Here is a 20,980-nt window from a genome sequence, read left to right on the forward strand (position 1 = left end):
AGCGTCTAACGGATATATAATCGGGAAAGAGCCCGCTTGGAAACGTCTTTCCCCCTAAAATCCTCCCAAACCCTACACCCCCTTTCCTGGGAATGGCTTGATAAAAATCCTCACCAATTTGCATAGGTGAACACAGACCCAAACCCTTGGATCTTAAGAACAATGAAAAAGCAATCAGGTTCTTAAAAGAAGAATTTTAAAAGAAAAAGTAAAAGAATCACCTCTGTAAAATCAGGATGGTAAATACCTTACAGGGTAATTAGATTCAAAACATAGAGAATCCCTCTAGGCAAAACCTTAATTTACAAAAAGAAACAAAAACAGGAATCTACATTCCATTCAGCACAGCTTATTTTCTCAGCCATTTAAAGAAACAGAATCTAACGCATATCTAGCTAGATTACTTACTAAATTCTAAGACTCCATTCCTGTTCTGTTCCTGGCAAAAGCATCACAGAGACAGACAGACAGAGACTTTGTTTCTCCCTCCCTCCAGCTTTTGAAAGTATCTTGTCTCCTCATTGGTCATTTTGGTCCGGTGCCAGCGAGGTTATCCTAGCTTCTTAACCCTTTACAGGTGAAAGGGTTTTTCCTCTGGCCAGGAGGGATTTTAAAGGTGTTTACCCTTCCCTTTATATTTATGACACTGGTGAAGAAGATTTTTTATTTCAGAGTTTCTTGTATCTGTAGTCATTAAACTCTGTAATGCCTGAGATTCTATTTTGATTTCTACAATTAAGCAATGTATTATTTTTTTCTTCCCTTTGCTCTCCCCCACTTCCCCACCCCATTTACATACTCTTTCTGGGTGTATCCCATTTTTGGATTTCTATTCATGTTAGACTTTCTATAGTGCCTTTCACTGTAATATGTTAACTACTGCTTTTTCATGTGTTTGTGTCCCATCCCTTATTTTTACCATTCTTTCTACTTTTGTCTCCTTAATCTTTCTCATCTATCCCTTTCCAGTCTTCACCCCACTCTTTGCTGGCCAGCATACCAGCCACCTTTCCTCTATCTGAAGGCTGGAGGTAGACCCATCCAGTGGTTCTCCCTAGGACCTAAATGTGCTGGCTCAAGGAATGAGGGACCAAATAGTCTCAAACTGACGTACACTGCTTTTCCCAATCACTTTCACACTTCTTCCTCCTTATGTTTTTTCTCCCCTTCTCTCCCTCATCTCCTCCTGGTTTTCTTCCCATATAGCTTTTCTGTGCTACTACTCTTGCACACAAATTTTGGTCAGCTCCATAGGCAGAGATAGTAGTGAAACTAACTGTATAACAAGGTTCATGTCAGCTACTGCACTTCTTGCCATCACCTCTGGACCAAACATGATGTATGGAACATATGAACAGTCCTACTTTATGGGACTGCCCTGTAGAGGAATTTTTAAAAGGTGGGGTTGGCATTAGGAAACATGGCATTTGCATGATCTTGTACGTTTATACCCTGCTTAAGTATAACAGTTCAAGTAGACTATCCAGAGATAATTCAAATATTTGTTTTTGCAGATTCACCACTTCTGCATTTCCATGAGTCAGACTGTGAACTAAGAGGGTCTTCATCCTGTGAATCTCTGCTTTCTCTCAATACTGAAAAAATTCTGGTATGGTGTATACTATTTTATTATGTACAATAAGAATGCCAATTGGTTGTAGATGTGAGAGAAATGGGTTTGTGTATTTATTTGCTAGATGTTGGAATTATTAATAATATTAGAAATTATTAATATTATGGGAGACCATAAGACACTAATTTTACCAAAACCTCCTTTTTTTTAAGTCCAAAGGCCAAATGGTATTTTATAGCATTGCTCTAAACGTGCCTAACAGCTTAAAAATAAGCAGTCAGATTAACCAGTACAATAACAAATTTCAGAGTAGTAGCCATGTTAGTCTGTATTCGCAAAAGAAAAGGAGTACTTGTGGCACCTTAGAGACTAACAAATTTATTTGAGCATAAGCTTTCGTGAGCTACAGTTCACTTCATCGGTAGCTCACGGAAGCTTATGCTCAAATAAATTTGTTAGTCTCTAAGGTGCCACAAGTACTCCTTTTCTTTTACAATAACAAAGTATTCATAAGCATGTGATCAGTATACTTACTAAATAGGCTTGACCAAGGGAAAACCATCTCATTGTGGTGTGCTCCAGCATGATCAGGTAGGGTCTGACAAAGAAACCTCAGATTCATAATGTGATGTGTCATTCCATATTCTTTACGAAAATATGCTTATGATATGAATATGACATAACTGAGCTATACTCTATGCCAGATGGCTAGTGAGATATCATTAGAAAGGTTATGATTTACTGAATGCGATTATCCAATTTGTATACCTGTATCATTTCTGTATCTGAAGTTAGGAATATTGACTATGTATCTGTATTTCAACTATGCTACTTTGGGTGATGCCCACTGCTAACACTTCAGGTACAACAATGGAAAAGCCAGACAGGGCGGATGGCCCATCAGCGAGGACAATGAGCTGTGAAAAGCTTGGCCTTCCTGTGGACACTCCATAGTGCCACTGTACTATAGGGTCAGGTGGTCTTGTCACCTGGTACTAAACATTACCTGGGACTTCTTGTAACTTTCCAGTGTAAGGGAAGGGGGGTCAAGTTTAGGAAACAAAGGATTCTCACCTTATGTAAATCCTATTTAAGGGTGGGGAGGAAGGCAAACAGGACTCCTCCTCTCCCTGGCCTGCCTGCCCAAGAAGAAAGACTGCAAAAGGGAAGGCAAGGGGGGGGAGTCCAGACTGAGACAGAGGTCCAGTCTGAAAAGGAATATAACTGGAACTCTGAACCACAGAAACTTTGCAAACTGCCTGCAACAATAGCTAGGGTGAGAAATACTATCTGTAACCAATTTCTTTAGTGAACTAGCTTAATTTGTGTGTTTGATTTCATTTGCTTAGTAATCTGCTTTGTTCTGTTTGTTTTCCCCTTTTACCACTTAAAATCTGCCTTTTATAGTTAATAAAATGTGTTTTGTTTATTATTAAACCTAGTTTCTGTAATTTCTAACTGGGGCGGGGTGGGGGGGTGGGGAAGAAGTGTGCACACTTCTCTCCACATTGAGGGAAGGGGCGAATTTCATAATAGACCTTTGGGTCTGCACTCCAAGGAAGGTGGACATCTGAGTGCTGGAGCAAGTACCTTAAGCTGAGTCTTCCCAGGGCTGATCTGCAGGTAGGTGTAGCCCTGCCTGTGTGTGTTAGAGGAGGTTTTAAGAGCCTGGCTCAGCAAGACAGGTTAAAGGAGACCCATACTGGTAGAACAGGTAGACTCAGTGGTATCTTAGCATATCAGGTGGTTTCCCAAGGGTTCCAACCCATCACACACAACTCTTTTTATACCCTTTAACAAACAAATGATGTCATTGCCAATTATTGACTTCATCTAAAAAACAATTTGAGACAATTCACCCTTCATTCCAGTCTTAATCCAAATAAGATTTTATTCCCAAGGCCTTTCCTCTCCTCCTCCTTGCTGACCAACAGATTTTCCATTGCAGCTGGGTCCACGTAGGCTTTACTTTTAAGATAACACTGGTACGTGGGGTGGGAAGGTTTATGTTGGCTCCTTTTAAGACAGATTCCTTTTGTCTTATTTAATACCATGTGAAGTCACACCTGTTGGTCAGAGTCCTCCTTTTTAGAAACTTCCCTGTATCATATTAGGTATTCTTTGCACGACACATCCTCCCTACTTCATTCCTTCTGGCCTTATAACTCATTATTTTCAAGGCCTTCCTTCTACTTGCTAGTCAGGGCCTGTCTTTACAACACGTATATTTTCTTAACCAAACTTAAGCTAATTTTAAATTCTTTAATTTCATATTTATCCTACACTACAAATTAGTTCAGTTTGGCTTTGTAGAGGGAATTTGTACAAATTGTTTGCTTCTATGGCCACCTGCTCTTGGATCAATACACTACACAAGAAAAGTGCTCATGAAAGATTGACAACTTTGGATACTTAGGACTTCTACCCTTGGAACTAATGCCACCACCAGGCCCGTGCACTCTGCTTATTTGCACTCTGTTAGTATGTCTCAACTCCTTTCAAGAAATGCTGCCTCTGGAAGTGATAGATTAGTGCACGCTCTTCATAGTGAATCTTCTACTTCTGAGACTGCCAAAGGTGCCAGGACTCTATCAGTAACTAATTTAAGTTACTACAGAATGGCACTATGAACTGGTGTTGTAAAAGGAAGAAGTTTTGTAACCCATTACCTGTCTCCGATTCAGTTCAGTCACTGTACATCACATTTTGTTACATCACAAGTGTCATCATCTACTATAGATGTATACACTAATGAAGGCAGATTATCATTGCATAGAGAATTCTGAAGGGACAGTTTCAAGATAAAAAAAAATCATAGTGTTTTATAACAATAATGCTGGCTACCCAACTTATTTTATTAAAGATCAGAGTAGTTTAGAGGATATATGATCTCAGTGCTGTATAATGGCCACTGACTTTGTGCAATCTCTTATTTCTGTAGTATGTCAGTGAGAGAGAGAGTCGTGGGGTGTGTGTGTGTGTGTGTGTGTTCGCAGGGGAAACTGTTTTAAAAAATAATTGGTCATAGCCTGTGTAAACATGCACTGTGAGAAAACTATCCCAGTTGGAGGCAATCACTTTTGGGGTAATTTAAAAACAAAAAAACCCTAACTCTCCTATGTAGTGCAAATCAGCCATTGCAGTTCTCAGACGTATTCTTTGTTCTGTCACCACAGCAGTTATTTATTTGGCCATGTCTACCAAATCTCCTGATTGACCTAGTTGTGACATTATTGACATAGACTCTGACCGTATAGATCATTGTTGCAACCAGGGTCCTATGGTTGCGCCAGTTCTTGTACAGAGGAGGCCAAGTGGGGTGTCTATGGAAAGGTTGTAGTTTGCTTGTATGATTATACTGTCTGTATATGTGTATCATTTTTGTATTTGAAGTTATGAATATTGGCTATGTATTCGTTTGATTCTAAGTAGTCTCAGTGAAGCATTTGGTCAACTTCTTGAGAAAGGACTATTCTCAGGAAGTGCCCAATCAAGAAATACTTAACTGACAATGGACTTTGGGAGACGCCAATCCACATCTGAGCTTTCCTGGAAACGTTCAAACTAACATGTAAACAATGGTGTCGGCCTGCAAAACGCTGAATCATTCAGACATGTGACTTGTCCAGGTGGCTACAGACTCCATCTTGTTGCTGTGATTCTGAACCGGAGAACAAAGGGGTTTCTGCCCATCAGAGAGAAAATATAAAAGGCCCTGGAAACCCCTCCATTTTATCTTCACCTGGCTCAAAAGATAGCCTCTCCACCCCAAAGAGATGCCTGAAAGAAACTGGAACAAAGGACAGTAACTACAGGGGTGTGAGTGATTGCTGGACCCAGACTAGGAAGGAGTCTAGTCTGTGAAAGAAGCTTATTGGAACATCTCTGAGGGTGAGATTTACCTGCATTTAGTTTCCTACTGTATTAGGCTTAGACTTGCGTGTTTTTGTTTTATTTTGCTTGGTAATTTACTTTGTTCTGTCTGTTATTACTTGGAACCACTTAAATACTACCTTTTATACTTCAATCACTTTTTGCTTATTATTGAACCCGGGGTTAGTGACTAATACCTGGGGGAGCAAACAGCTGTGCATATCTCTCTATCTATAGAGGGCAAACAATTTATGAGTTTACCCTGTATAAGCTTTATACAGAGTAAAATGGATTTATTTGGGGTTTGGATCCCATTGGGAACTGGGTGTCTGGGTGGTAGAGACAGGAGCACTTCTTAAGCTGTTTTCAGTTAAGTCTGCAACTTATGGGGGATGTGGTTCAGACCTAGGTCTGTGTTTGTAGCAGGCTAGGCTCAACAAGACAGGTTACTGAAGTCCCAAGCTGCCAGGGAAAACGGGCTCAGAGGTAGTCCCAGCACATCAGGTGGCAGTCCCAAGGGCATTTCTGTGACCCAACCCGTCACACTAGTAATCCCAGGGTGTTCACTCCATACTAATGAAATATACATACACGTCTATACATTTCCCTGTAGTTCAAGACCATAAACTTTCTGAAATCTAAAACAAAAAATATTAAAGAAATCAGTGCTGTTCTAACAGTTTCACTTTCCAGGGAACTGGATGGATATTGGATAAAGCACCTTATTTTCCCATATCCCAAGCAAATAAAAACAAGCTAATGATGGAACTAGTCAATAATATTTGAGATTATTAATTTGAGAGACCACCAAGTACTAATTTAACCATAAATTCCTTTAAGTCCAAAGGCCAAATGCTATTTTATACAATTGCTCTCAACATGTCTTACAGCCTAAAAATAAGCAATTATACCTAATATTGTAACATACTAATCACATGCTTATGAATACTTTATGTACAAACAGGGTACACCTAGGGAAAACCAAACTTAAGATAACGCTAATTCTTTAATTTCATACTTATTCTACAACTAATCTCTCTAATCCTGGACCCTGTTAATTTAAACTGCCCAGGAAAATTAAAGTGGAAACACCATTCTATTATCACAGCTGGGAATTTTTTTCTGACTTCACTGATACAAACTCTATATCCCAGCTCATTGGGGTTATCACCAGCTCCTGTGATTTGACCCTATTATCAACAGTCGTGCAAGGTCCTTTTGATTGAAATTTACTTTCCACTTGAAATCTTGAGCAGAATGCTAGTTCCAACAACATTTCATGTCAGATGTATGTTTGGTTCCTAGACATATGGTGAAAGGTGCATTATAAAGATGTGCAGTAGGGAGGAAGCAGGTCATGATTATTGATATCTTAATTTTAATAACAGATTTTATAAGATTAATCTACAGATGTGAACTACAAGATCTTGTATGATGGATTTTCTATGAACAAAACCTTTTATTTCATTCACTAATACCTTTTAATTACCGTTGACACTTAGCCCTGCAAAGTATTCTTTTGTAAATGTACCTTAAACATAGTAGTGAAATCCAAAAATGATTACCAGGTGTTTGGATTTCTAACTGTGTCAGGGTGTTTAGTGTAGCTCTAATTTCCTAGTTGAGACAACAACTGAAATATTATTACACTTTATCCTGTTGTTCATTCCAATGTTGTATAACAAAGAAACCATGCCCCTCTCATCATATTTGAGGCATCAGATTCCAGAAACTGAAACAATAATACGGAGACTATATGAGAATTACGGCCTTTTTAATAAGAAATGCCAGTGTCAGTAGATAGGGAAATCATAATTAGGATTTATTGCATAGTAATAAAGAAACTGATATTCCTGTCGATAAAACCCCAGTTAAATATCAGTCACTATTGATTTGCTTTCTCCTGAAGATTTTTTTTTTTTTTTTTTTATCAAAGATAACAGGTATGTATTGGCATTTGAATAATGCTAACAGTTTCCGTAAAAGGCTTTTCTTCCAGCCAGTAGTATAGCTTTAGCATGTATTGGGCGGTGGCTCTATTGTGCAGTTTAGGCAATGTTTGTTCTAGGGTGTGATCATTCCATTAGTAAGGCTAAGATTTAGTCACAGGTATTTTTAGTAAAAGTCATGGACAATTTACAGGCAATAAACAAACATTCATGGCCCGTGACCTATCCATGACTTTTACTATATAAATATCCCTTACTAAAACTTAGTAGGTCCTGGAGCCCCGGGCACTGCTGCTCTGGGGGCCCCAGGACACTGCCGCTGTGGGGCCTCAGCCACCCCTGCTCCAATGCCCTGGGGACCACTGCTCAGGTGCTCCCCAGGGCCGCCCCGGGACAGCTGCTCTGGTGCTTCCCCCAGGCTAGCCATGCGAGCAGCGACTGGTGCAGCTTGCACCGAGACTGCCCCCGGGACCGCTGCTCAGACCCTCCTCAGGGTCAGCTGCCTGAGCAGCGGCTGATGCAGCTGGCCCTGGGACAGCCCCCGGGACTGCTGCTCAGACCCTCCTCAGGGCCAGCCACCCGAGCAGCGGCTGAGGCAGCTGGCCCTGGGACAGCCCCCAAACCGCTGCTCGGACCTTCCTCAAGGCTGCCCCTGGGACCGCTGCTCAGGTGCTCCCTGGGGCCAGCCGCCCTGAGCTGTCTGAGCAGTGGTCGGTGCTGTTGGTGGTACCGCTGCTTGGGGGCTCCCTGGGGCTGCCCCCAGGACCACTGCTCGGGCACTCCCTGGGACCAGCTGTCCCAGGATCGCCTGAGCAGCACCCGGTGCAGCTGGGCCCAGGGCTGCTCCAGCAGCACCTGGTGTGGCTGGCCCCGAGATCAGCCACACTGGCCATTGCAGTGTTGGATCATATTAAAGAAGTTCTGTATTAAAATCACAAATGAGTTTGATTCCCCATAGTTTAAATTCCAGGGTATTACTAATTAAGAGGTCTCTTGGGTTTTGGTACTGTTTCTCTCCCTCTATGTGTGAAACTTGCAAGCTGCTAATTGCGTTAGTACATTCTAAGACAGAGTCTGTTCTCAAAGCAATTCACAGAGACTCAAAGCAATACTCTAACAACAGAAACAGCACCCAGAGACTCCCCGCCCTTTTGTTGTATTAACAATTGTGATTAAAATAGAGATAGAGGATGTATGTGGATGGATGCTCGGTGTGGATAATAACGAATGATCAGGGAGGTGCCAGCCTAAGAATCCAGTGTCCATCGGCTGAAGAAGGCGTCAAGTGGAAATAACCAGAGGACCCCCGGAGGGCAGACTGGAATCCACCCAACAGCCTCAAGAATGGGAGAACCAAAGAACAAGATAACATCTGGCAGCACGGAGCCGTCAGGAATGTGCCATCTGCTGATTGATTCAGTAACAGCATGATGAAGCAATTCCCACAGACTGGCCTAGGAAGAAATTCCTATAAAAAGAGACTCTAAAAAGTGAGAACTTTGGGGTCTGATTCTGCAAACCAACTTCCAGGAGCATCAGATGAGCATCTGACAAGGCCCTGCTCCCTCCTCATGTCCAGGCCACCTGGCCAGTGGCTTGGCATGAGCAACTCTAAGGCTGGTAACTATGATAACAACCTTGCAGAACCTGTGTGTGTGTGTGTGTGTGTATATGAATGAATGTGTGAAGAAATATGAGATTGAATGGAATGTTATAGCTATAACTAACTGCTTACTATGATTCTTTCTGTATTCACAATAAATGTGGTATTTTGCCTTTTTCCCTTTAATAAGATCCTGCTGGTTTTTAATTTATTGGTACAACAGCAGCTGCGAAAGTCACGGAGGTTGCGGAATGTCATAGAATCTGTGACTTCCACGACCTGCATGACAGAATTGCAGCCTTATCCATTAGTGCCCATTACTGAGATGCACTATGGAGTGAAACTTTTTAATGTAACAATTTTATGCTTGTCTTGAAGGGGACAATGGCCTGTGATGGGATGTTAGATGGGGTGGGATCTGAGTTACCCAGGAAAGAATTTTCTGTAGTATCTGGCTGGTGAATCTTGCCCATATGCTCAGGATTTAGCTGATCGCCATATTTAGGGTCGGGAAGGAATTTTCCTCCAGGGCAGATTGGAAGAGGCCCTGGAGGTTTTTCGCCTTCCTCTGTAGCATGGGGCATGGGTCACTTGCTGGAGGATTCTCTGCTCCTTGAAGTCTTTAAACCACGATTTGAGGACTTCAATAGCTCAGACATAGGTGAGGTTTTTCGCAGGAGTGGGTGGGTGAGATTCTGTGGCCTGCGTTGTGCAGGAGGTCAGACTAGATGATCATAATGGTCCCTTCTGACCTTAGTATCTATGAATCTATAAGAACAAGGCTGAAGCCTTTTGGTGGGGAGGAAAAAAACAGGAATGAAGTTGAAGACGTGGGTGAGGGAGGGACATCTAAAGCAAAAGAAGAAAACTGAAGTGAGAGAGGAATAAGGAAGACCAGACCTGTCTTTCGCTTGCTTCTTGACATAACTCACTTTTGGAAAGTCTTTATCAAATGAGCTGTGTCATAAATATAAAGGGAAGGGTAAACGCCTTTAAATCCCTTCCGGCCAAAGGAAAAACCCTTTCACCTGTAAAGGGTTAAGAAGCTAAGATAACATCGCTGGCACCTGACCAAAATGACAAATGAGGAGACAAGATACTTTCAAAGCTGGAGGGGGGGAAACAAAGGGTTCTCTCTGTCTGTGTGATGCTTTTGCCGGGACCAGAGCAGGAATGCAGGTCAGAACTTCTGTAAAAAGTCAATAAGCAATCTAGTTAAATATGCATTAGATTCTGTTTTGTTTAAATGGCTGATAAAATAAGTTGTGCTGAATGGAATGGATATTCCTGTTTTTGTATCTTTTTGTAATTTATGGTTTTGCGTAGAGGGATTCTCTGTTTTGAATCTGATTACCCTGTAAGGTATTTACCATCCTGATTTTACAGAGGTGATTCTTTTACTTTTTCTTCAATTAAAATTCTTCTTTTTAAGAGCCTGATTGCTTTTCATTGTTCTTAAGATTCAAGGGTTTGGGTCTGTGTTCACCTATGTAAATTGGTGAGGATTTTTATCAAGCCTTCCCCAGGAAAGGGGGTGTAGTGCTTGGGGGAATTTTGGAGGGGAAGATGTTTCCAAGTGGGCACTTCCCCTGTTATTATTGTTAGACTCTTTGGTGGTGGCAGCGTTTAACCTAAGCTGGTAAGAATAAGCTTAGGGGGTCTTTCATGCAGGTCCCCACATCTGTACCCTAGAGTTCAGAGTGGGGAAGGAACCTTGACAAGCTGTTATATTTAAATTCTTGAATACATGCAGTCTGTGATACTTCCCTTAGAATAATTTAGATGAGCAGTAATCTAAATATGGGTAGCATTGACTTCAGTAGCAAAAATCTTTCACCCAACTTTGGTTAAATTCATCAGATTTTTTTTTTAATTGTAAGTTTTAAATGTAAATTTTATTAATGTAAATGTGATTACAAATAAGTAAAACATTAATCTTGTGGTAATGCCCAAAGGCCCCAGTCAGGATCAGACTCCATTGTGCTAGGTGCTGTACAAGCATGCAGGACAGACCAAAAGAGTCAGACTGATCAAGAGCTTCAGGATTGTGTTCCCTCTGTACAGTGGGATTTGCTTTTGGTACTAAAAATGTTGCCCACGTTTCTTTGATTCTTTTAGAATTAATATGCCTTAAATTTCTCTCAGCCAAAGGTTTAGCTTCATTGACTTCAACAAGAAAAATTGGAGACAGTAGTACAAAGTCTTTTTGATTGGTTGTTCAGCTACAGCTACTTCTGGCTACAATTTTGCTCCTATAATCCACTCTAATGCCTTTGGTTGTTTTGTGTGGTGTTTGCTGCACTGTATACTTACGTTGTGGCAAAACTTGGCAGATTTATCCTTGAAGTTCTGGCAATTGGCATAATGTGAGCATATCTTGATGCTGGCAAGAGTTGGGACTCCTTGGTGTATACAGTTTTTGTCGGCAGAGAGACAAAGACTTTTATAATAGACATTTAACGATAGCAAATAGAGAGTTGGTAACTTTGGAGATCCATCTCTTTTGTTCATTTGATAGCAATTTTCTAGTTCTTTTTGAAAATGTAACCAGTTATTACATGACAATGGACATAATCCATCTCAAAATAAAGGATTCTGATATATCTGCAGCGAGATCCAACTCTGGGTCTATGTTGGAACAGTTCAGTCAGCAGTGTTCTGTCATTTACCATTTCTGTTTTCAAGGTGGCCAGACATGACCCGTTGACTAGACATGTGTTGCTCTGAATGGTGTGCGAGGGATATAATATGTACAACTCCTAAATAATGAGGTAGCTGACATATTAATGAAGCTGTATAATAACTTCTATGATCTACATTTGGGGGAAAAAACATGGGACCAGATCCACAGCTGATGTAAATTGACTTAGCTGATTGAACTCAGTTATGCCAGTTTAGTCCAGCAAGGATCTGGTACAGAATCTTTAGATCATTTGGAGCCCTCTTTCTTCTCTACAGCTTTGACAAAAAAGGAACTCAACCACTTAAAATGTACTTGAATTAAATTAGTAAAGATTACTAGCCCAGACACCACATCCTTCATTTAAACTTGATCCATAAGAGGTATGTTTGCATCATGGTTAGAGAAAAGCATCTTTGTGACCCTAAACTGCAATGGGAGCTCTAGGCAAGACTCAAGGAGTCAGTGGGAGTTCTCTGTATGAATCAAAGGTGTTTATAATTGTTTGGATGTCTCCATGTACACTTCATTTTCGTGTTATGTTCTGCAGATACATTTTCTGGAAAGAGATTTTTTCCAGGCAATTTTGCTTTTGTGGTCCCTACTTTCTCTATAATTCCAGTATATATGCTTTAATTGTAAAGGCATGTAGTAGTGAAGAGATTAACAATGCCAGATTTAGAAAAAAAAAACTTAATGAAACTTCTGTCTTTTATTATTGGGTCTATTTTCTTATCTATTTGTTTTATAGTCCTTCACTCTTCTCACTGGACAAAGGGTAAAACTTCCCTCCCACTATGTAATACATTGCTTAGGGACATTTCCATAATTCAAGTTAAAATGGGATGTATACTATAGTAAGGACATTGTTTTATATTTTTTGGTTGTCCTAGGTGTATATACTTTCATCTGGTATGTTAAGTTGGCAGTAGTATCAGAGGATAGCAGTGACATCTGAAAAGCAGTTTATCCCCTCACAAAAGGTTAGGAATAAATGTTAGTGCCTTTCTTCAGTTTTGTTATATCATGCATTGTGCTTTAATACTAGTAGTTACTTTGATGTCAGATGTTCTTTTAAGGATTTAAGCCTTAAATTGTCCAGTGCTAAATTCTGATTTTGTAGGATTTTTTTTTGCTATTGTCAGCTAAACGTTAAAACCATAATGTTTTACAGAGCCAAGCAAAGTCACTTGCTGAACAAAAACGATTCCCATTTGCCACTGATAATGACAACACAAATGAAGATTTGGGTAAGATAATTATATAATGTTTATTGGGGTGGTTCTAGATGCCGCTCACAGGCACAAAGTTTTGATACTGTAAAATTATAGTTGGTAATTCTGATGGATGCTTTAGGATCACTTTTATCACTCCTTGAGCAATAAAATTTCAGCCTTTTGTTTTTAATTATGTGGAAAGAACATCATGTACCTTTTTTTCCCCATAGTACTTCTTTCTACTCTGCACAGTGGGACATTTCACCATTCATTTGGTCATGCAAATGTGAAGAAAATATTTTCCCAAACCCTGTTAAACACTCATGAACTCTTCCTACTCTCTTTCCTGTCATTGCTGATAACTGAAGATTTTCTGGATGTTTGAGAGAAGCTTTCTGTCAGGTGAAATTGCTGCTCCATCGAGCTTGGAACTGCTGTTTTTCCTACCTTTTCCAAGTCTGAAAGGGGGGTGGAAGGTTCTTGTAGATTTCTTTCTCTGTGCACTCATTGGCACACTAGAAGTGCACCTGGTGAATTGCTGTGACGTTGCTCTACGGTCTTCTGCTTCTGTGCTGAGAGGCAGGTGTCTTCTAAACAGGTCTCTGAGGGAACCCTGTGCTGCTGAGGGGCTTTTTATTATTTTTTTTTTTTTAAATTGTTTGCCATTTTCTCTCTCTTGCTTCAGCTTGGTCTCTGTCTGGTAGGGGGAAAGTTCTTGGAAGAATTTTGAGGAAGGTTGGAGACTCCCTTATTCTAGCAGTAAATCTTCAGCCCCCTCCAGTGGTTCAGCATTTGCCACATGGGAGCCCAGGTAGCAACATCAAAGGAGCCCCATTCCTATGTTTGGCTCCAGGGCCTGTCACCCTACCTGCCCTACTCCTCTTTCAGATACATCTTTTCTGGAGCATGTTCTTAGGAGTTTCCTAGTTGTCTGGCATTTTTCTGAGGTTAGGTCCTTCTATTTGTGCTTCTCCTGCTCTAGTAAACCTTAGGGGAAGAAATGTGAATTGTGTGGGGACTCCTCAAAGCGTGGCCTGCTCATATCGCCTACAACATTCTAGGCAGTGTCTTTTCACTGTTTTGCTCCTTGCCCCAATCCTTCTCTTTTCCATAAAACTAGTGTATTCAGTTATCAGTCTGCCCTTATGTTACAATAGTTTATTACCTTGGGAATGATTGTGATACCATATGACTGATGGCTAATGAAGTAGATTTAAGAATTTGGCAGAGAAGAAAGACAAATGAAGAAAATGCAAGGAGCCTCTCTAGCTGCCATTGGCTCTCTTTCGCTCCTCATACTGCAGCAATACTGTGTGCAGCCTCACCTCCTGACTGGTTCTCAAGAGGTGTATGCATAGTGAAATTTTTTCTATGTATACAAAGACATATCCTTACATAGTGTAAACAAACAATTCACTCTGCCCAGTGCAGACATGTTAATAGTGGTGCAGGTTGGGCTAGGCCCTCTCCTAAACCAATGTCCAGGACAAAATTAAGAACGGTCTCCCCACAATGACAGCACTGTCCACCTGGATGTGTATTTTTTCTTTCCTTTACATCAGCAATGGTTTGCAACAATGCCACCAGAATGTGTTTGCTTTGCAAAAGACAGGTTCACATGACGGAAAAACATCACAATTGCTGTTAATTAGCACCTTTGTTGGCAATCTCAGCTGAGATGCCAAGGATTGAATAGGCTGAAGAATGGCTCTCTTGTCCCTAGAAATGATCCCTCCAAGTCAGGGTTGGGAAATATTGGCATGGGAAAATCTGTACTCAATCTCTACCTGTTCTGTGGATAAATGGATCATTGTTCCCTAGGGTTATATATCCAGCACCTTTCACAAACACTAAACTCACTGAAAAATATACTAGATATTCTAAGTATTTCTGTCATGATGATACATGAACATGTTAGAAAAACGAGTTTTGTGATGAATGTAGATAACCTTAACAAAACTATTGCTTTCATCTTGCTTACTAAAGAGTTATTTAGAAAGTGAGAAGTAGCCTGAATTCCTACTGTCTTTTTCTGATAACTCCTCTGACAAACTTAGCTGGGCTGTCACCAAAAACAAATATTTTGACACCTCTCCACCAAGTACTGCATCCTAAAATAAACGTAACATGTTGAGTTTCTACTAATAACTCTTCTGATGCTTGAAAAATAAAGCCTTGGTAACTCCTCTTAGCAATACAGTTGTCAAAGTAAACTAACAAAAATAAAAGTTTGATAACTTTAGCTATCTTTAATATCTGCAGTTATAAGATATTCTGAAGAAACAAACTTGTATCTTAGGCTACTACAGCCAAATTCTGCAATTTGATGGGCACATGCAGTTCCCATTATCTTCACTAGAAGTTGCATCTGTGTATCCAAGAGCAGATTTTGGCTCTTCAATGAAGTTTAAGAGCTTACTGCCAGACCTATTTAGAAGACCTACTAAAAGCATTTTATCATAAATATGTAAAATTTTCATCCCTGACACTTACAACGTAAATACTGCCATAGGTCGAGACTTTTCTCCAGTATAACTGTAAAAGGTAAGTTATCTAAACCGTTCTAAGAAGTATGGCAATCTTCTACAAAAAACATGACATGTACCACTGCTGAGTAAACAAGTGAAAAAAACACAGTAGCCTCTCACGTGAAGTATTTTTTAAGTTAAGTATTTTCAGTTGAAATACTGTGGACTACTCTTTATACCAGACAGTAAGCTGTGGAGGGCAGATATTGCTTTTCAAAAAGAAAAATAACATTGTCCAAATGCCCCAACATTATATAAGTGCAGAAGACAGGATTAGGAAAAGCCACAACAAAAGACCTCTACATTCTAACCTATCATCATCATCATCAGTCTCTCCCAGTGTTGAGCTATCTTGTCTATCTTCTAGACTCCAAGCTCCTTAGCACAGGATCTGTCTTTGTGTCTTATTCTGCACTGACCACATCAACGCTTAATAATAAGCAAAAATTAAACTAATCCATGTGTAATAATGTCTACCATCTGAGGATTTCAAACTGTTCTATGATCACTAATACATTTAGCCTTACTGTCTTTTATGATATGGAGAACATTTTACACATAAGGAAACTGAAATAGGAAGGCTAGGTGCCTGATTTTCAGATGTTCTGAGCACCCACATCTACATTTGTGGAGCTGCAGGCACTCAGAACCTTTCAAAAATAATCCCTAAGTGACTTCCCTATTATACATAATAAACCTGTGTGGGAGATGGAATAGAAACCAGGTGTACTGACTCCCTATACTGTGCTTTAACCACAATACCATCCTATTATTTATATTACTCACTCGCTTGCTGGAACGTTAAGGTTTCAAAGTCAAGCACTCTAAAGTTAGGAAATGACAAAATTAAGGTTACATCAATCCTAGTCTCCTGGTTCCTTATCCCAGACTCTTTCCCTAACCCACAGGCAATCAATCACTTTTTCTGACGGTATAGACAAGGTCCAGACTTTAGAGAAAATAATACAAAAATAGATTATAATAAGTAAAAAAAAAAAATTTTTTTTACAGACTGTTCAAAAGCATCTGGCTGTTCTGATTTGGTCCCCATTCTGCCTGTTGAGTACTCCTGCCCAAACCAATCCCAGTTCTCCTTCTGCACCCCAGTTTGTTGTCAGCTCATCTCCCATTCCCCTGGTGCTGGTTCCTAGTCCCAGTTTTTGTCCAGCCAGTCCCAGTCTCTTCTGGCTCCTCATCTGATCTGTATTCCCCCCTCCCCCCATTTCCCTCACCGGCTCCCATCCTCCTTGCTCAGTCAGTACCAGCCTCCCCTCTGTCTTACACTCCAGCTATCCTTGCTCAGTTAGTCCTAGTTCCTCTTCTCTGCCCCCAACCTAGGGTTGCCAACCCTTCTGGATTGGCTGGGACTCTACCAGAATCTGCATCGATCTCCCGGTGGGTATTGAAAGCAATCCGGGAGATATTAATAGGCCGCTAAAAGTCCAGTGGTAGTGCAGCAGGGCTAAGGCAGGCTCCCTACCTGCCCTGGCTTTGTGCAGCTCCCAGAAGCAACCAGCATGTCCCTCTGGCTCCTAGGCTACTAGCCCTGCCTATAACTATGATAGCATCAAGTGGCTATATTTGGGATTGGGATCTCCTTGTGCTAAGTGATTTACAGTAAGATACTTAGCCCTGGTATACACTGGGGTGGGAGGATCAATCTAAGTTACACAACTTCAGCTACGTGAATAAAATAGCTGAAGTCGACGTACTTAGATCGACTTACTGTGGTCTCTCCACCGCGGTGAGTCGACTGCTGCTGCTCCCCCGTCAACTCCGCCTGCACCTCTTGCGGTGGTGTACAGGAGTTGATGGGAGAGCGCTTGGGGGTCGATTTATCACGTCTAGACTAGACATGATAAATTGACCCCCACTGGACCCGATCCGGGGGGGTAGTGTAGACATATCCTTAGTTTACATTTTGTTAAATGTGACCAAATTTTAGAATATTTGAAAAACTGACACATTATCTATGATGTTTTTATTTTAATGTGTTTGTAATCTTGCTTTGCCAGCAATTGCCTACGTGTTGATTGGCAGCGGCCTATATGATGAAGCAATAAGACATTTTTCAACAATGCTACAGGTAACTGTTCGCTTGTTCTATTTTTGTAATTTTTAAACGTAAAGATGATGAACCTTGAAATCAATCATTGAGGAAATAGATTTGTATAAAATACAGATTGTTATAAAATTCTAGCTTAGAACCATTATAGCATTTGAGGCTGACAAAGTAGATAAAATATTTAACTCTTAATAAATCCCAGGACTTAAATTGGAGAGATTCTGCTATCAGATGTGAAAATGAATACAATGGATAAATGTGGTTTTTAAAAAAATCTCATGATCCCAGTCTCCTAATAAACTACTAAAATATAAGCCAATTTATTTAACTGTTTTAGAAGGAATAGCTACAAAAGAACAAAAACCATACTTCATTTTGCACAGTTCAGTTTCCTAAAAGTTCACTTGATTAGGACTTCTTAGCATATTAGATTGAGATTTTTTTTACTACATATTGCCAGTAACTTACTGGCAGAATAACCTCATATGTGGCACTGGCATTATGGGAGCTCCACGTTGTTATAAACCAGACTCCATCCCAGGTTAATACTGGGTTGTCAGTTAAGAACTTGGCTGCTGTAATATTTAAGCAAAATTTTATTTATTCTCTAGTATAAATTCCTTTTCTGATTGGATGGCGTGGAATCCATATTATTTTATCATTCAGATTGTTTCATGGCAGGCTGACAATTTTTTAAAAAGGGTACCATAGCTTAGTCAAACTTGATTTATAAACATGTATCCTTATGGACAAGACGGTCTAATTGACTGAAGCATAGGCCTGCTTTTTAAGCCAATACAGATATAAAATACATCAGTGGTAGGCTATAAAATGCTATTTAAAAAGTTCTGCTTTGTAATGTAATAGCATCCTTCTATGTTTTTTAACTTTTTCTAATGGCATATGTGTTTATTTGTACACTGAGGGTATGTTTGCACTACAGCTGCTGCAGTGGCACTGCAGCTGTGCCTCTGTAGTGTAGACAGTTTCCACATCAACAGAAGGGTTTCTTTCATCCATGTAGGTAATGCACCTCTCTGAGAGATGGTAGCTGAAGTTCTTTTCTCGACTGGGAGTTAGGTTGACCTAGCTGTGGTGCTCGGGGTTCAAAATTTTTCACATCCGTGAGTGACGTAGCTAGATCAACTTAATTTTTAGGTGTGGACTGGGCCACCTCAGGGAGGGGGGGCAGCTCCCACCCAGGGCAGTAGCAGGACCTGGCTGGCTCCATCCTTGGAGGAACCTGTGGCATGGATCAGCCCAGGGCTCCTTGCCTCCCTCCTCCTGCCCAGAGCCTCTTGCTCCTGCAGGCTCTAGAAGATCTAAAATATTGAAGGCTGCAACTGACCAGGTATCCAGGGCAGCAGCTGGGAGAGCATGCAGGGAGTCCCCAGTGATCAGGGAGGGGAGAAGGGGAAGACCACCAGGCTGTTGCCAGGGTGGGGCTGTGCTTCTTCCCGGCCCCTGTAACCACTGGGGACTCCGTGCACGCTCTCGTCTCTGTTGCCTTGCCTCGGGTTGGGCACTTGGCTGGCCACAGCCCTGTACGCCCTATGGTGTGGGAACCTCTGAAATAGGAAAAAATGAGCACAAAAGTTACTTATGTGTAGATTTGCTGATGACTGCCCATGCCACATTTTAATATCCGGTATTTTTGCTATAGCTTTCATTTTAAAAAAAACCTCTGTGGTTAGAATTATTTTTACCACAGGAAAAGGGGTTTCTCTTCACTCACTCTACTTAGATTTGGTGAAGAGATTTTGCTTATTTTCCAAGTAATTCCCCTGTAGGCAGAGATGAAACATGGACATTTTTAGCTCATAAATTGCAAGTTATGAGCTTGTGATGATGATGGGTTATAATAATCTCTCTTGTGTCTTTACCTGGAGACCATGACTAAGGCCTGTTAATATTAAACACTGAGCATTAAGTAAAAGTAGGCAGCTGAAGAAAGATACCTTCGATTCACTTTAATTTTTTTTAAAGATGGTTTTACTTGTGTTTTGCTCTGAATAGGAAGATCCAGAGCTGGTTAGTGCTATTTATGGACGAGGGATAGCATATGGGAAAAAAGGACTTCATGTGAGTATTTAATAATTTAAATGATTGTCAGACATACTTTCCTACAAACTGTAAGAGATTACAGGAACTATATCAACTAGAATTTATTAAACATATGTACAGTCCCAAAGTCTTTCAGTGTGTATTGTCATGCTATTAATGTTTTCTCTGAAACATCCTCTTCCTCTTATCTGAAGATGCTATATGACTGGGGACCATACCTGTCAGACATCAAAATCTTTGGGGTTGGGGGGTGTGTGTGTGTGTGTATAATCTCATGAAGATCCCTAAAGACTGTTAGGAAGTGGTAGAGGAGGACCACCTACTTTGTTTAGCAAACATACAGTGAGATGCTCATGATGGCATTACTGTTTGGGTTGTTTCAAGCAGCTTCTATTTTGTATTCTTTGAATTGTCTTATTTATACTCTGTAGTGTTTGTTGCTACCCTTCCTCGTGTGTGTGTGTGGGGGGTCATCCCATAATACATACCCCGTTCTTGGATTCAAGTCTTCAGTGGCACTAACATGAATAATTTTTGTTTAACTAATAAGTATCTGAACTGTACTTTTGTTTAATGCAATAGCACCTAATTGAACCATTTTCAAAGCCGTTTGTAATATAAAGATCAATAGGTAAAGACCAACACAATGATCCAGAGTTTGAAGAGTTGGATATTAATGATTTTAAAAAAATTAGTAAGGAAAAATGGATTTTAAAAAAATAGCCTTTTGTTTTATATAGTATAATTAAGCATCCAGATCCTGTCAGGAAGCTGCAATTGGCTTTTAGAATTCTGACTTCCTCCAGTCCAGATTAATTGGATGACTCAGTGGAAAATCCCATTATACAGAACCACTGTGTGCTAGAGAATGTTGACAGGTACTCACTTTCTGTGATCTTCATATTCATTTCTATCTCAGCAAAGAGTTCTCTGGTTTTGGCAGCTGATTTAAAAAAAAAAAAAAAAAAGGTCCACTCCACAAAAGAAATATTTTGAAGTTTTTTTTTCTTGACTTGATTCTAAAGATGGGCAAAAGGTTCAGGCAAAAGCTCGAGGTTACTTAAAATTCCTTCCCTTCCCCAAAACCCAAACAAACAAATGAACCAACCAACAAAAACAAAACAAAACTCTTATCTCAAGTGGAGTTTCTCTAGCCCAAAACAACAGAAGAACCAAAGAAGCTATAAAGTCTAATGTGGACTTTGCCAATCTATTTTATGTGTAGTTACTCCAGTACTAGGATAATACGTGGCAGTACTGCAAAACCTTTAGATAGGTAGGGGAAGTATTGGGAATGCCACCATATTTTCTAACCGAGATCATCAAATGGTCTAGATGACACTGGTTTAAAGCACTAGTGCTCCGCACAGTTCCAATCGTTGTTGCAGGTGAATCAGTAGTGATAATGGTGGTAACCTTTAGGGAAAA

General features: G+C 40.4%; 1 protein-coding gene across 2 annotated transcripts in view; it reads left to right on the forward strand.

The window, feature by feature from the left end:
* TTC13 (tetratricopeptide repeat domain 13) overlaps positions 1-20,980 on the forward strand; it is an 83,535-nt gene that overhangs the window by 5,336 nt on the left and 57,219 nt on the right. For both annotated transcript variants that reach the window (XM_074947023.1, XM_074947024.1), the window contains exons 2-5: positions 1,515-1,609; positions 12,853-12,928; positions 17,439-17,509; positions 19,505-19,570. In XM_074947023.1, the coding sequence (XP_074803124.1) occupies positions 1,515-1,609; positions 12,853-12,928; positions 17,439-17,509; positions 19,505-19,570 (308 nt within the window). The remainder of the gene's footprint in view (positions 1-1,514; positions 1,610-12,852; positions 12,929-17,438; positions 17,510-19,504; positions 19,571-20,980) is intronic.

Source organism: Natator depressus, chromosome 3, assembly GCF_965152275.1.
Source record: "Natator depressus isolate rNatDep1 chromosome 3, rNatDep2.hap1, whole genome shotgun sequence".
NCBI lineage: Eukaryota > Metazoa > Chordata > Testudines > Cheloniidae > Natator > Natator depressus.